The 16,698-nt window shown below is 41.2% G+C and overlaps 2 protein-coding genes across 6 annotated transcripts in view; both read left to right on the top strand.

Moving 5' to 3' along the window:
* Positions 1-16,698, top strand: part of SLC9B2 (solute carrier family 9 member B2) — a 94,616-nt gene that overhangs the window by 56,444 nt on the left and 21,474 nt on the right. For 3 of the 5 annotated variants that reach the window (XM_030915045.1, XM_010363331.2, XM_030915050.1), the window contains one exon: positions 3,534-4,689. The exons of 1 other annotated variant lie outside the window; for it this stretch is intronic. The gene's annotated coding sequence lies outside the window, so the exon portion shown is untranslated. Of the gene's footprint in view, positions 1-3,533; positions 4,690-16,698 lie in introns of those variants that run through there. One more of the 5 variants, XM_030915065.1, reaches the window with a different exon arrangement.
* SLC9B1 (solute carrier family 9 member B1) overlaps positions 3,977-16,698 on the top strand; it is a 130,008-nt gene continuing 117,286 nt past the window's right edge. The window contains exon 1 of the mRNA XM_010363329.2: positions 3,977-4,313. Coding sequence (XP_010361631.2) covers positions 4,003-4,313 — 311 coding nt within the window. The 5' untranslated portion in view covers positions 3,977-4,002. The remainder of the gene's footprint in view (positions 4,314-16,698) is intronic.

Here is a 16,698-nt window from a genome sequence, read left to right as displayed (position 1 = left end):
ATGCAGCAAGCTCTTTTCTACCTCTAAGAGGGCCACCATCTAAATCTCTGTGACTGCCCACTGCTGGCCTTTTGACTTCCTCTATTGGATCTCTGAAATTTGTGCCTATTCCTGGAAGCTCTTTGTAGGAATTTATTAATTGGTATAAGACTATGTTGCTGTTATATATCATGGAGCTGGTGAGGTCAAGAATGACAGAGGCTGACCATTCAGCAGGGCTCACCATGTGAAGGCCAGGGTTTGTCGCCACATGGAAAGCCACATGTCTTGACTTGGTTGGTGAACTTAGGGTTAACCTGATAGAGTACTGACCAACCCAACCTATCCCCACTTAAACCACAGATAGAAACAATTACTCTAACTTTTGGGCCCCTTATACATACTTCTGTCAGAGCACATGTAACACTTTTTAAAGTTTATTTACATGTTTGTCTCTTATTAAACCAGCTCCCTATGGGTAGGAACCTTTTCTTAATTATCCTTGAATCCTCAGCATTTTTCACAGGCCATGGAACACAATAGACATTTAATAAACATTTACTGACTAAATCTGAGAATAAGGGGATTCTCTCTCAATATCAGAAAGCTACTTGCCACACAACCGTTTGGATCTTAGTCTGCTTCATCTATCTTAGTCAGCTTGGGCTGCTATAACAAAATACCATACAGTGGGTGGCTTACACAACAGAAACTTATTTCTATTAAAGGTTGGAAGTTCAAGATCAGGATGCCAGCATTGTTGGGCTCTGGCGAAGTCTCTCTTCCTGGCTTGCCAATGGCCACCTTCTCACTGTGTTATCACATGACGCCGAGAGAGAGCAAGCAAGCTCTCTGGTGTCTCTTCTTATAAGGGTACTCTGATCATATCATGAGGGCCCTACCCTCATGACCTCACCCAAATCTAATTGCCCTCCCAAATCCTCATATCTGAATACATCACATTGGAAGTTGGGGCTTCAACATATAAATTTGTGGGGAAGGACATAATTCAGTCCCTGAAAGAAGTGTCATATGTCTCAGGACAGTATTTTCCTCTGTGGTATTAATTCCCAATCACCTTGATTGACCTTGATGTCCTCAAAATTTCCTCAGGTATACATTTGCAAATGATCTCACCCACTACATTCTTTAAAAATAATATTGATTATTTTTTTCTGATTATAAAAACACATTTTCATTGCAGAAAATTTAGAACACAGAAAAAAACAAAACTGAAACTACTTTAATAACATCTATTTTATTTTGATTCTTTAAAATTACACTACAGTTTTGGGGGATGTATTATTTTCAGAAAGATATCAACTGAATTTGTTGGGTGAAAGGCAACATAAATACTTCATATTTGACTTTTATGATGCTATGCAGATTAAAGAATTTTGTTGTATATAATGAATGCTAAGCCTTCATGTTTATATTCAGATATTCATTTTGCAATGAATGAAACAGATCCCTGCCTTCATGGAGCTGTTTTTAAAATCCATTTGCTCCCTCACTCAGAATATATTATAACATGCCTACTGTGTGCCAGGTCTTGTGCTAGATGCTAGGGAATACAGTGATGAACAAGATATTCAAGGGCTTGGTTTTCAATAGAACTTGAATTCTAATGGAAAATTGACCATGTGAGGAATACAAATATGAACAAGACATGATACTTGCCTTTAAGAACCTTAGAAGGAAATAAGATATGTACAAATAGCTATAATCCAAGTGAACAATTCAAAAGTGTTTTTAGTGTAGAAGTTGAGGAAATCTTAGAGGAGCTAATACTTGAACTAGATCTTGAGGAATGGAGAGGATCTGGACGGATGGGGTAATATTAGGGAGTAAGGTGAAGATGGGAACAACTAATGTGGGAGGCTGGCATATTAGCAAAGTTTTGAAACCAGTAAAGCCTGGAGCATAGAAAGTGATTAGCACTTGAGACTGATGAAGAGAATTAGAGATAAAACTAGAAAAGAAATTTGGCACTGAAATCATACTAAATAGATCATTGGCCAAATTTTTATTTTTATTGAAGTACTTTCAGAAGTATGAAAATATTTATGTAGAAAGTTTTAAAACTTTTTTTATCATGTCAATATAGTTTTAAAAAATTGCTGTCAGTTAAGATTCTCCTTATTCCTCAAAAGCTTTTGCTTTCTATGGCCTTGTTGCAAATATAATTAATTTACTTAGTTTTAAAATACTATTAATTTTTATAAGAGGTTATCAGATAATTATTTAAATTTTTTTATTGGTAAATTTTCATTATATTGTCTCCCAATAAACCACTATATTTTGTCAATGTCTCAGAACATTATATTTTTATATGAATCATTTATGTACCTCTCTGTAACAGGTGGGATTGCTTCATGGCATTTGGGGAGCATGTAATATATTTATAGTTGATTGACTCAAATCCAGCCTGAGCCCTCTGGCCTGGTGAGAATTCCAAAACTCCATTTGTTGATGTGCCCTCCATCTTCCTTACATGGACCTTAAAGCACTTAACCTGTCCAGGAGCCCATTCCTTCTAGAGCATAAGAGTAGTGCCCTGGAGGCAAACAGACTCCTAGCAAAGGTCTTCCTTCCCAGATCTACCATTTGTCCCACCTCCCATTATCTTTAGGGATCTACCTGCTTTTCCTATGAGTACAAAACATTTCCTTTTCATGAGTACAAAACATTCCCTTAATCCTATAATCATGAAACCCTGTCTACTCTCCTGAAATGAGGAAGAAAATTAAATCCTTGCTGAGATGTCTGTATCACATTGAAGGAGGGAAGGTGTTAAAAACAATAAAAAGGGCAGGGCTGTGGTGGCGCATGCTTGTAATCCCAGCACTGTGGCAAGCCAAGGCGGGCAGATCACTTAAGTCCAGGAGTTCACGGCCTCCTGGGCAACATGTGAAACTCCTCTCTACTAAAAATACAAAAATTCAAAAAAAAAAAAAAAAATACAAAAAACTAGCCGGGCGAGGTGGCAGGCGCCTGTAGTCCCAGCTACTCGGGAGGCTGAGGCAGGAGAATGGCGTAAACCCGGGAGGTGGAGCTTGCAGTGAGCTGAGATCCGGCCACTGCACTCCAGCCCGGGGAACAGAGCAAGACTGCGTCTCAAAAAAAAAAAAAATACAAAAATTAGCCAGGGGTGGTGGCGCCCGCCTGTAGCCCCAGCTACTCAGGAGGCAGGAGGATTGCTTGAACCAAGGAGGCGGAGGCTGCAGGGAGCCTAGATGGCACTGCACTCCGGCCGGGGTAATAGAGTGAGACCCTGTCTCAACAACAACAACAAAACCAATAAAAAGATAATTTCGTTTTTAAGTTACCCAAGAAAGAACTGTAATTTGAATCAGATCTTAGATGATGACTAAGAAAAAGAACACTCCGGTAGAGGAATTAACTTTAGAAAACACAGTGAGTCAAAAAGGAATACAGTGTTCAAGAGTAAACACTGTTTTGAGTGTCAGGAGAAACATTAGATAGGAATGGGCAGTTTATCTTTCTAAGAAATTTGCACTTTCTCCAATAACGGTTGTTTTTGTCTTTTATAGGAAGCGTGGATTATATTCCTGGAAACTTTGGGACTGAAAGGCCAAAGCTTCTGGGTCCACCATCAACGCAGCTCCGCTTTCATTTCTTTCACATTCAACTTTCCACATAAGATTTCAGGCGGGGGAAAAAAAACAAACAAAAAAGGTTTTATATTGATAACAGTATATTGTTTACTTTGTACACAGTGTCTTTGTTCCAGACACTTGCTATGTCTCATTTATTCTCACACCACCACCACAGCGTCCTTTAGAGATGAGAAGACAACCTCAGGGAGATGATGTATTTGCCTAGGTCCCATAGCTAGCAAGTGACAGTGCTGCAGTTTAAGCTCAGGCCGTCTTGGGGAGAGACCGTGCTCTTTTACCATTGCGCTTCAAGCTGACTTTAGGGGAAACAATCTGAGTTTTGACAAGTTTACTTCTGGCACATGCAGTCCCGAGCACTGCTTTTTGGCTAAAATGCCCAGTGATGTCAACTCTGTCCCTGGATTTCTACAACCCGATGAGTCAATATTCAGAAGAGACGTCAAAAGGAAAGGGTTCAATAGACAGAAAACACACCAGACAGTCCCAGGAGCCCCAGAACCCTGGTCTCTGCCGCGCGGCCAAGACGTCACTTAAACGCGCTGCCGCGCACCCCGCCCCGCCCCGCCCCGCTCCGCTCCTGCGCGGAAGTCTAGCCGGGCTTTTGCGTCACTACCCTGCCCACCTGGGTGGCGCGTGGTTTACGCAACGGTTACTGAGCTCCTGGGCCAGCGAGGGCTGCGCAGGAAGTTGTAGGTACGGCCCATTTTTCTTAACTCCGCCCTTCCAAGCCCTTTGGCGCCAGTCCCGGGTCTCCGGCTATCATTCACTTGCGGTAGGCCCCAGGAGGGCCTTTCCTCCCCCTCAGTTCAATGGGATGCTTGGGCTCCTCTCCCAGACGCTGGGAAAATAGCCACAGACATTGTCTCTCCTCTCTGTGATTCCTTTCCTTACTCTCTCATCCCACATCTCTCTTCTTTGTTCTCTCTTCCTCCTGTTTTTCTTATTTTACGAATACTCTGCAGTAAGAAAGAAGAGATCTGTCAGTCAAGATTGACTGCAAAATTAATTTTATTAAGCGTGTACTATTTTACAAATGGTGGATCCCTGCAAATAAACCTTCACATACATGCTCCTGTGATTGAAGATTCTGGGATTGGTTGCCCATCCTGAGAAAGCTGTCTTCCCGAACCCACCCACCTCCACGCCCCTTAATCCTGTTTACTCCTCTTGGCTTTAACCCAGTGGACAAGCACTTCCAAGCAGTCCCCAGCCTTTTTGGCATCAGGGACCAGTTTCATGGAAGACAATTTGGGGCGGCGCGGGCGGCGGGGGAGGCAGGATGGGATGAAAGTCTTCCATCTCAGATCATCAGGCATTAGATTCTCATGAGAAGGTGCAATTTAGATCCCTCACATGCACGATTCACAATCGGGTCTGTGCTCCTATGAGAATCTAATGCCTTTACTGATCTGACGGGAGGTGGAGCTCGGGCGTAATCCTCTAGCCCCGCTCACCTGCTGTGTGGCCTGTTCCTAATAGGCCACAAACCTGTACCTGTCCACTGCCCAGGGGTTGGGGATCCCTGCTTTAGACCAGTGCTTTTGAAGGAAAAAGGACAGTTGCACACATACTGTGTCTGTCACATCAATCAGGAGTGTTACAAGAGCTCTGCAAGGGACCATACCAGGTCCCTCACTCCCCTCTTTGGGTTTCCTAGAGCCTATGAAATAACAGATTCGGTGATACGGGGAGATAATTAGCCCAGTTGGCACTGAGGGAGGTGACACCCCACTCTCTGATTTTCCTTAGAGATAAATATAATTATTTGTGCAAAGAAGCATGAAAAATAACACTTATTATTGTCACCCTTAGCGAATTCATGCCCCAAATATTTTAGTCACTGTGTGCCTATGTAAAGGACATTCATATTTATTGTCCTCTGGAATTTTTTTTAACTTACTTTTTAAAATTCTATACAGATTTAGTTAGTACAAGTTCAGTTTTGTTGTGTGGATATATTGCATAGTGTTGAAGTCTGGGCTTTTAGAGTACCATGATTTATACTGCTGTTTTTCAGTTGGCTCTTGTCAGAAGGTCCTGGCAATTACAAGACAAAAGGAAATAGGCAGCTGCTGTAATAGTAACATATAAAGTATCATTTTTATAGTACTTCTTATTTTGTACTTATTTTCATACTCATCCTGTTTAAACACTTCTGTTGGTTAACGAAATCCCATGTTACTGGGGTGTTTACTAAACACTGAGATTGAACAGTACTTGGAACATAGTGTAATATACATTCAATAAATATTTTTTGAGGGAATGAATGGATGAGCTTCTGAAGAAGCCATACCTTAGCCACTTTTGTTTTTCCTGCACCCAGAGCTTAGTCTAGCAGTAGTAAACTCACCAGTGTGAGTTAAGTAGAGAAGTCAAGTGACTTGCTTAGGGAAAGGCATTCATTATTTTTTAAAGAATATCCTACTTTGTCAGGCATTGTTTTAGGCATTGTGAATACAATGATAAGAAAGACTAGCAAGATTGCTGTTCTTATGAAGCTTAAATTCTAGTGAGTGGAAGATAGAAAATAGGTAAACAATATATGAGCAAGGAATTTTGGATAATAGTAGGCACAGTGAAGAAGTAAAACAGTGTGAAGGTCTTCCTTAAGACTGGGGGAGGGGTTAGTTTAGATTGATTGCTTAGTAATATTTTTAAAAACCAATGATGGAAATATTTGGGATCAGCCTACTACAGGTAAAGGCAACTCCAATTGCAAGAGCCCTAAGGAAGGAAAGAACTTGGCTCCTTCAAGGAACATCATAAAGACCACTGTAGCTAGAATGTGGAGAAAGTGATACAAGATGAGCTTGGAGGGATAGGTAGGAGCCAAATCATGTAAGGCTTTGAATAGGCCATGGAAATCTACCCATGGAATAAGTTTGGAATTTATTTTAAGTGTGAAGAGAAACCAGTAGTGAGTTTGGAGGGAATGATAGGATCTGATTTACATTTTAAAAACGTTTGTTCTGCCTATTACGTGATGACTGAATCATACTGGGTGGGGAGCAAGATCTATAGCAGAAGGCAATTGCAGAAATCCAAAGAGGAATGACAAGTTCGGGATAAAATAGCAGAGAAGTAGATGTATGTGAGCTCTATTTTGGGGGCAAAGCCTACAGATTTTGTGATGTTTTGAATATAGAGGTGATGAAAAAGAAGTCACCTCTAGCCCCTAAGTTTTTGTCTTGAGTTTGTGTGGATGGTTATGCCATTTACCAAATGGAAAAGACTAAGGAAGAAAAAGGAGCAGCCAGGGTGGAGTGGGGGGTGGGGGGTGGAGTTTTATTTTGCTTACCTTGATTTTTATATTCTTATTAGAAATCAAAGGTAAGTTGAGTCTTGAGCTCTGCAGAGTGCAAGGAACCAAAGATACAAAGTTGGGAGTCATCAGCATATGTAAAACTACCTAGGGCAAGTGTGCTCACAGAGAACATTGCATTGGCTAGTATAAAGCAGAGGAAAATAAGTAAACAAAGGAGATGGAAGAATAGCCAATGAAGTAAGAAAATCTGAAGAGTGCGGAGACATGAAAGCCAAAACTGGCCGGTCATGGTAGCTCATGCCTGTAATCCCAGCACTTTGGGAGGCTAAGGCGGGAGTTCCAGACCAGCCTGACCAACATGGAGAAACCCCCTCTCTACTAAAAAACAAACAAACAAAAAAGTCAAGACTACAAAACATGGCCAATGGTATTGAATCATGCTTAGAAATCAAGTAAAATAAAGAGATCTGTGCATTGGATTTTGGAAACATAAAGTAGTTTTATGCCTTGACTAGTACAATGAAGAGAAAATGTGGTGTCAAGAAATTGACATAGTACTGCTGGCCGGGCACGGTGGGTGGCTCACACATGTAATCCCAGCACTCTGGGAGGCCAAGGCCGGCAGATCACAAGGTCAAGAGACCTGGCCAACATGGTGAAACCCCATCTCTACTGAAAATACAAAAATTAGCCAGGCATGGTGGCATGCGCCTGTAGTCCCAGCTACTCGGGAGGCTGAGGGAGAAGAATCGCTTGAACCTGGGAGGCAGAGGTTGCAGTGAGCCGAGATCGTGCCACTACACTCCAGCCTGGCAAAAGAGCGAGACTCTGTCTCAAAATTAAAAAAAAAAAAAAGAAAAGAGAAAAGAGATTGACGTAGTATTATAGACATCTCAAGACGTTTTACTATAAAAGAGAGCCAATAAATGGAGGTAATAGAGGAATATGTATGGTCAAAGAAGGGTTCTTAAGGATAGTTAAGCATATTTAGACTAATGGGAATAATCCAATAGAGGGGGGTGGAAATGATGGTATAAGAGAGTGTGTATATTTTAGGAGTGAAGTCTTTGAGAAGATAAGAGGGTATGGAATCCAGGGAATATATAGAAGTGTTGGCCTTAGTAGGAACATGAACATAAAATTTTTTTCTTTTTGAGACGGAGTTTCACTCTTGTTGCCCAGGCCGCAGTGCAATGGCGCCATCTCAGCTCACTGCAACCTCTGCCTCCCAGGTTCAAGCGATTCTCCTGCCTCAGCTTCCCAAGTAGCTGGGATTACAGGTGCACACCACCACGCCTGGCTAATTTTTTGTATTTTTAGTAGAGACAGGGTTTCACCATGGCCAGGCTGGTCTTGAACTCCTGACCTCAGGTGATCCGCCCGCCTCGGACTCCCACAGTGCTGGGATTACAGGCGTGAGCCACCACGCCCAGCCACATGAACATATAATTTATAGTAATAAGAAGAAAGACAGCAAGTATGGGTAAAGATGCAGATAGATGGGTAGATTCAGTGGTCAGAGGTGAGAACTTTCTGCCTGATACTAATACTTTTTCTCAATGAAGATAAGGTATGATGCAAGAATAGTAAGGAGTGAGGAGGAATATTTGAGTAGGAGGTTTAAGGGGAGAAGATAAGGTACAAAATAGTCATTTGGAGGATGGAAAGCAATCAGAATCGTAGCACAGCTGGGCAAAGTTGAGTGGCCATTTGAGATTTGTGGCCCTATAAGTGAGTGGCTAAGATACAGTGGAAGAAAAAGACAATAGGAGCAAAGGAGATCAAGGAACTGAAAGACTAGAGTGTTGGGTGTGTAGACCACCTGGGTATTAGTGGTTGAATTGGTAGCTAAATTAGTATTTGAGCCCAGATATCCTGACTTTCTAGGTCAGAGGGTTACCATTTTACTGTGAAACAGTTCACAGCACTACTCTTTTGTGCCACTTACCTACCCTTTTGTTCAACATTAAACAAAATTGTGGCCTGATTTTTTTTTGGGGGGGGGTCCATACATTCAAATTATAAACTGTCATAGGCTGGTACTTTTGTCTTGTCCCTTTCATACCTAATGTATATTTACTCAATTTTTGGCTTGTTTTCTTTGTGATTTTTAACCATTTCCATCAATATGTATTTATTAAAGTACAAAAGTCTACCTCTTGGATGGTAAAGCGAAGATGAAGAATGAACTTTGGAAATCCTGTAGCATTACAGAGCTGGGATAACCAGTCATAAGGAGACTTGATCTGCATTGACTTTAATAACAATAATAATAATAGACATCATTTTGGATAACCTCTTACATTTTATGCTTTTATTTTCTCTTTATCTCATTTCATTCTTGTAACTGCCTTTTTCAGATGAGGAAATTGAGATGTAGAGAGGTTAAGGGTCTTGACCAAGGACACATACCTAGTAAGTGGCAGAATTATTAATCACAGTGTTCTGACTCTAAGTCCCATATTTTCCACTATATTAGTTTGTCTCTTTGCTTTTTACACTCCATTGTATCCAAAGTGATATCAAAGAAAAACTCGCTGGGTAGAAAGTATTGGCTGGTTGGTGGCCTCTTAAAATGCAAAGAATATTTAGTATGTGTTTAAAATCCAATAATTGATGGTATAAATATTTATCTACTATATACTATGTTAGGCAATTCAGATAACTCAGAAATGATTATGGAACTGTCTCTAGTTTAATTTAGTAGGGAAATAGATGGGAACACAAGTCACTAAGAAACATTTCTTGGACTTCTCTCACATTCTAAATGTGCTTCTACAATACTCTATATTGACCACAGTCTGTACACAGAGGAGAATACAGTATCTGTAATATAATGGGCTCTCAATGAATAGTTGTCAAATTTAAAAATGATGACAGTTAAACAAGGAATTAAAATAGTGGGGTGGATGCTGTGATAAGTGTTGGATGCCATGATAAGGATGCATGTTGAAGGTAGTGTCAGGAAATCTTCTGGAAGAAATGACTTCTAAATTGATGAAGCGTTAGCTGGTTGAAAAGCAAGAGTGTTGGTGTTGGAAGGCACCATACAGAATGCATAAAGTTTTGGAGATGTGAGACATGGCAAGTTTGAAGAACAAAAATTTAGTATGGCTAAAGTTTAGAGTGTCAAGTGATGAATGAGAAGGCAGACAGGGTCAAGGTTAAAGCCTTATTCAAAGGGCCCTATAAGCTGAATGTAAGGAGTTTTTACATTTTTCTTCTATGGGAAGTCATTGAGGAATATTAAGAAGGTAGTTACCATAATCAAGCTTACATTTAAGAATATTGTTCTGCATTGTGAAAATTACATTGAGGAGGAACAAGACTGGACATGGGGAAAAGCTAGAAGACCATTACAGTGTTTAGGTGGGGAAATGCTTATGGCCTGGACTGGACTAGTGGCAATTTATCTGGAAAGAAATGAATAAAATGTTTAAACATTCAGTGACTTGTATTAACATGATTTAGTAATTTACTTGATGCTAGTGGATAAAGAAAAGCAGCAAGAAAGAATGACTTCTCAGTTTCTATTTTGAGCAGCTAGGTCAAAGGTGGCTTCATTCTCTGAGATAGGAAATTATCTAGAGAAGGAACAACTTTGGTGGAGGAAGATCTTGAGTTTGTGCATATACTAACTTAAGATGCTTGTAAGACAAGTAGAGATATTCAGTAAGTAATTAGATACACTAAATAGAATCTTGAGAGCTTTTCTAGTTCAAATTCATCAGCATATTATTTAGAATTATAGCCACGATAGTAGAATAGATGTTGAGAAATGTATATAGAGTGAGAAGAGAATAGGGCATAGAGAAGAATTCTGAGGAAGCCCAATATTTAAAGGATGAATAGGGGAAAGAAACCACTAACAAAGACCAAGAAAGGACACCAGAGAGGTAAGGATGGTAGAGCAAAGAACAAAGTGATGTGAGAATTTAAAAGGGAAAAAACACATCCAGTTTTTGTAGTGTGCATTGCAGGAAGCTTTATTTAGAATAATCAATGGATGTTTACAAGAGGTGCAGTGGGAAGATGTTCCAACCAAATAAAAGCATGGAGAGCAGTTAACAGTTTGATTGAAATGTAGGGTCACAAGAAAGAACCAGAGAGAAAGCTGGTAAGACAATTTAATTCCATATATAGCAAACCTTCGATTCTGGATAAGTTTTTGGTAGCATTGTCTATAGTTGAGAAAAACCATTGTGTTTGGTGCTAAGAGAAAGACAAGAATATAAAACATGCCTGGAATGGTTTATGCTATGGTTTGACTGTTTATGTCTCTTCCAAAATGTATGTTGAAACTTAATCTCCAGTGCAACAATATTAAGAGGTGGGGCCTTTAGGAAATGATTAGGTCATGAGGGATCTGCCCTCATGAATGTATTATAAAAATCCTTACAAGAGGGCTGGGGACAGCTAGCTAGGACTTTTTTGCCTTTCCATCCCTTCCACCATGTGAAGACATAATGTTCATTCCCTTCAGAGAATACAGTGTTCAAGGCACCCTTTTGGAAGCAGAGACCTCACCAGACACTGAACCTGACTGAACCTTAATCTTGGATATCCCAGCCTCCAGAATTGTGAGAAAATAGATTTCTATTTGTAAATTATTCAGTCTCAAGTATTTTGGCATAGCAGCAGGAATGGACTAAAAATTGTAACTGAGAAGTGGAGTGTTCCTATAACAAAACCCCTTATTGGGGGGTGGGTGCCAAGATGACCGAACAGGAACAGCTCCAGCCTCCAGCTCCCAGCGTGAGTGACACAGAAGACAGGTGATTTCTGCATTTCCAGCTGAGATACCGGGTTCATCTCACTGGGGCGTGTCGGTCAGTCGGTGCAGGACAGTGGGTGCAGCCCAACGAGTGACAGCCGAAGCAGGGCGAGGCATCACCTCACCCGGGAAGCGCAAGGGGGAATGGAATTCCTTTTCCTAGCCAAGGGAAACTGTGTCACACAACACCTGGAAAATCGGATCACTCCCACCCTAATACTGTGCTTTACCAAGGGTCTTAGCAAAGGGCACACCAGGAGATTATATCCCATGCCTGGCTCAGAGGGTCCCATGCCCACAAGCCTCCCTCATTGCTAGCACAGCAGTCTGAGATCTAACTGCAAGGCTAGATCTCAGTGAGGCTGGGGGAGGGGCGCCCGCAATTGCTGAGACTTAAGTAGGTGAACAAACCAGCTGGGAAGCTCGAACTGGTTGGAGCCCACTGAAGCTCAAGGAGGCCTGCCTGCCTCTGTAGACTCCACCTCTGGGGACAAGGCATAGCCAAAAAAAAAAAAAAAAAAAAAAAAAAGCAGAAACCTCTGCAGATGTAAATGTCCCTGTCTGACAGCACTGAAGAGAGTAGTGATTCTCCCAGCACGGTGGTTGAGATCTGAGAATGGACAGACTGCCTGCTCAAGTGGGTCCCTGACCCCCGAGTAGCCTAACTGGGAGTAGCCTAACTGGAGTGGACCTCAAGCAAACTCCAACAGACCTGCAGATGAGGGTCCTGACTCATCTGGAGAAATGATAACAAACAGAAAGGACATCCATACCAAAACCCCATCTGTACGTCACCATCATCAAAGATGAAGAGTAGATAAAACCACAAAGATGGGGAAAAAGCAGCCCAGAAAAGCTCAAAATTCAAAAAATCAGAGCACCTTTCCCCCTCCAAAGGAACGCAGCTCCTCGCCAGCAACGGAACAAAGCTGGATGGAGAATGACGAGTTGAGAGAAGAAGGCTTCAGTTGATCAAACTTCTCAGAGCTAAAGGAGGAACTACGAACATGTGTCTGTTGTCTGCATAAATGTCTTCTTTTGAGAAGTGTCTGTTCCTATCCTTTGCCCACTTTTTGATGGGGTTGTTTGTTTTTTTCTCACAAATTTGAGTTCTTTGTAGGTTCTGGATATTAGCCCTTTGTCAGATGAGTAGATTGCAAAAATGTTCTCCCATTCTGTAGGCTGCCTGTTCACTCTGATGGCAGTTTCTTTTGCTGTGCAGAAGCTCTTTAGTTTAATTACATCCCATTTGTCAATTTTGGCTTTTGTTGCCATTGCTTTTGGTGTTTGAGACATGAAGTCCTTGCCCATGCCTATGTCCTGAATGGTATTGCCTAGGTTTTCTTCTAGGGTTTTTATGGTTTTAGATCTAACATTTAAGTCTCTAATCCATCTTGAATTAATTTTTGTATAACGTGTAAGGAAGGGATCCAGTTTCAGCTTCCTACTTATGGCTAGCCAGTTTTCCCAGCACCATTTATTAAATAGGGAATCCTTTCCCCGTTTCTTGTTTTTGTCAGGTTTGTCAAAGATCAGATGGCTGTAGATGTGTGGTATTATTTCTGAGGGCTCTGTTCTGTTCCATTGGTCTATATCTCTGGTTTGGTACCAGTACCTTGATGTTTTGGTTACTGCAGCCTTGTAGTGTAGTTTGAAGTCAGGTAGCGTGATGCCTCCAGCTTTGTTCTTTTAACTTAGGACTGTCTTGGCAATGTGGCTCTTTTTTGGTTCCATATGAACTTTAAAGTAGTTTTTTCCAATTCTGTGAAGAAAGTCATTAGTAGCTTAATGGAGATGGCATTGAATCTATAAATTACCTTGGGCAGTATGGCCATTTTCACGATATTGATTCTTCCTATCCATGAGCATGGAATGTTCTTCCACTTGTTTGTGTCCTCTTTTATTTCACTGAGCAGTGGTTTGTAGTTCTCCTTGAAGAGGTCCTTCACATCCCTTGCAAGTTGGATTCCTAGGTATTTTATTCTCTTTGAAGCAATTGTGAATGGGAGTTCACTCATGATTTGGCGCTCTGTTTGTGTGTTATTGATGTATAAGAATGCTAGTGACTTTTGCACATTGATTTTGTATCCTGAGACTTTGCTGAAGTTGCTTATCAGCTTAAGGAGATTTTGGGCTGAAACGGTGGGGTTTTCTAAATATACAATCATGTCATCTGCAAACAGGGACAATATGACTTCCTCTTTTCCTAATTGAATACCCTTTATTTCTTTCTCCTGGCTGATTGCCCTGGCCAGAACTTCCAACACTATGTTGAATAGGAGTGGTGAGAGAGGGCATCCCTGTCTTGTGCCAGTTTTCAAGGGGAATGCTTCCAGTTTTTGCCCATTCAGTGTGTTATTGGCTGTGGGTTTGTCATAAATAACTCTTATTATTTTGAGATATGTTCCATCAATACCAAAATTATTGAGAGTTTTTATCATGAAGCGCTGTTGAATTTTGTTGAAGGCCTTTTCTGCATCTATTGAGACAATCATGTGGTTTTTGTCTTTGGCTCTGTTTATATGCTGGATTATGTTTATTGATTTGCATATGTTGAACCAGCCTTGCGACCCAGGGATGAAGCCCACTTGATCATGGTGGATAAGCTTTTTGATGTGCTGCTGGATTTGGTTTGCCAGTATTTTATTGAGGATTTTCACATCAATGTTCATCAGGGATATTGGTCTAAAATTCTCTTTTTTTTGTTGTGTCTCTGCCAAGCTTTTGTATCAGGATAATGTTGGCCTCATAAAATGAGTTAGAGTTGAGTTCAATTCCTGGATATCCTTGTTAACTTTCCGTCTCATTGATCTGTCTAATGTTGACAGTGGGGTGTTAAAGTCTCCCATTATTATTGTATGGGAGTCTAAGTCTCTTGTAAGTCTCTGAGCACTTGCTTTATGAATCTAGGTGCTCCTGTATTGGGTGCATATATATTTAGGATAGTTAGCTCTTCCTGTTGAATTGATCCCTTTACCATTTTGTAATGGCCTTCTTTGTCTTTTTTTATCTTTGTTGGTTTAAAGTCTGTTTTATTAGAGACTAAGATTGCAACCCCTGCCTTTTTTTGTTTTCCATTTGTTTGATAGATCTTCCTCCATCCCTTTGTTTTGAGCCTATGTGTGTCTCTGCACGTGAGATGGGTCTCCTGGATACAGCAGATTGATGGGTCTTGACTCTTTATCCAATTTGCCAGCCTGTGTCTTTTAATTGGAGGATTTAGCCCGTTTACACTTAAGGTTAATATTGTTATATGTGAACTTGATCCTGTCATTATGATGTTAGCTGGTTATTTTGCTCATTAGTTGATGCAGTTTCTTCCTAGCATGGATGGTCTTTACATTTTCACATGTTTTTGCAGTGGCTGGTACTGATTATTCCTTTCCATGTTTACTGCTTCCTTCAGGAGCTCTTGTAGGGCAGGCCTGGTGGTGACAAAATCTCTCAGCATTTGCTTATCTGTAAAGGATTTTATTTCTCCTTCACTTATGAAACTTAGTTTGGCTGGATATGAAATTCTGGGTTGAATATTCTTTCCTTTAAGAATGTTGAATATCAGCTCCCACTCTCTTCTGGCTTGTAGAGTTTCTGCCGATAGATCTGCCGTTAGTCTGATGGGCTTCCCTTTGTGGGTAACCCGAGCTTTCTGTCTGGCTGCCCTTAACATTTTTTCCTTCATTTCAACTTTGGTGAATCTGACAATTATGTGTCTTGGATTTGCTCTTCTCGAGGAGTATCTTTGTGGCGTTCTCTGTATTTCCTGAATTTGAATTTTGGCATGCCTTGCTAGGTTGGGGAAGTTCTCCTGAATAATATCCTACAGAGTGTTTTCCAACTTGGTTCCATTCTCCCCGTCACTTTCAGGTGCACCAATCAGACGTAGATTTGGTCTTTTCACATAGTCCCGTATTTCTTGGAGGCTTTGTTCATTTCTTTTTACTCTTTTTTCTCTAAACTTCTCTTCTTGCTTCATTTCATTCATTTGATCTTCAGTCACTGATACCTTTTCTTCCAGTTGATCGAGTCGGTTACTGAAGCTTGTGCATTTGTCACGTAGTTCTCATGTCATGGTTTTCATCTCTATCAGTTCGTTTATATACTTCTCTGCATTGGTTATTCTAGTTAGCCATTTGTCAAATCTTTTTTCAAGGTTTTTAGTTTCTTTGCACTGGGTTTGAACTTCCTCCTTTAGCTTGGAGAAGTTTGATTGTCTGAAGTCTTCTCTCAACTCGTCAAAGTCATTCTCCATCCAGCTTTATTCCATTGCTGGCAAGGAGCTGCATCCTTTGGAGGGGGAGAGGCGTGCTAATTTTTAGAATTTCCAGCTTTTCTGTACTGCTTTTTCCCTATCTTTGTGGTTTTATCTACCTTTGGTCTTTGATGATGGTGACATACAGATAGGGTTTTGGTGTGGATGTCCTTTCTGTTTGTTATTTTTCCTTCTAACAGTCAGGACCCTCGACTGCAGGTCTGTTGGAGTTTCCTTGAGGTCCACTCCAGACTCTGTTTACCTGGGTATCAGTAGCGGAGGCTGCAGAAGAGTGAATATTGCTGAACAGCAAATGTTGCTGTCTGGTCATTCCTCTGGAAGCTTCGTCTCAGAGGTGTACTCAGAGCAGTGTGAGCTCAGTGTGAGGTGTCAGTCTGCCCCTAGTGGGGGATGTCTCCCAGTTAGGCTACTCTGGGATCAGGAACCCACTTGAGCAGACAATCTATCCCTTCTCAGATCTCAAACTCCGTGCTGGGAAAATCACGACTCTCTTCAAAACTGTCAGACGGGGACATTTCCATCTGCAGAGGTTTCTGCTGCCTTTTGTTTGGCTATGCCTTTTGTTTGACTGTGCCCTGTCCCCAGAGGTAGAGTCTACAGAGGCAGGCAGGCCTCCGTGAGCTTCCGTGGGCTCCACCCAGTTCGATCTTCCCAGCCGGTTTGTTTACCTACTTAAGCCTCAGCAATGCGGGCACCCCTCCCCCAGCCTCTCTGCCACCTTGCAGTTAGATCTCAGACTGCTGTGCTAGCAATGAGGGTGGCTCTGTGG

This window comes from Rhinopithecus roxellana, chromosome 2 (genome assembly GCF_007565055.1).
Source record: "Rhinopithecus roxellana isolate Shanxi Qingling chromosome 2, ASM756505v1, whole genome shotgun sequence".
Lineage (NCBI taxonomy): Eukaryota > Metazoa > Chordata > Mammalia > Primates > Cercopithecidae > Rhinopithecus > Rhinopithecus roxellana.
This window is presented reverse-complemented; position numbering and strand designations above follow the sequence as displayed.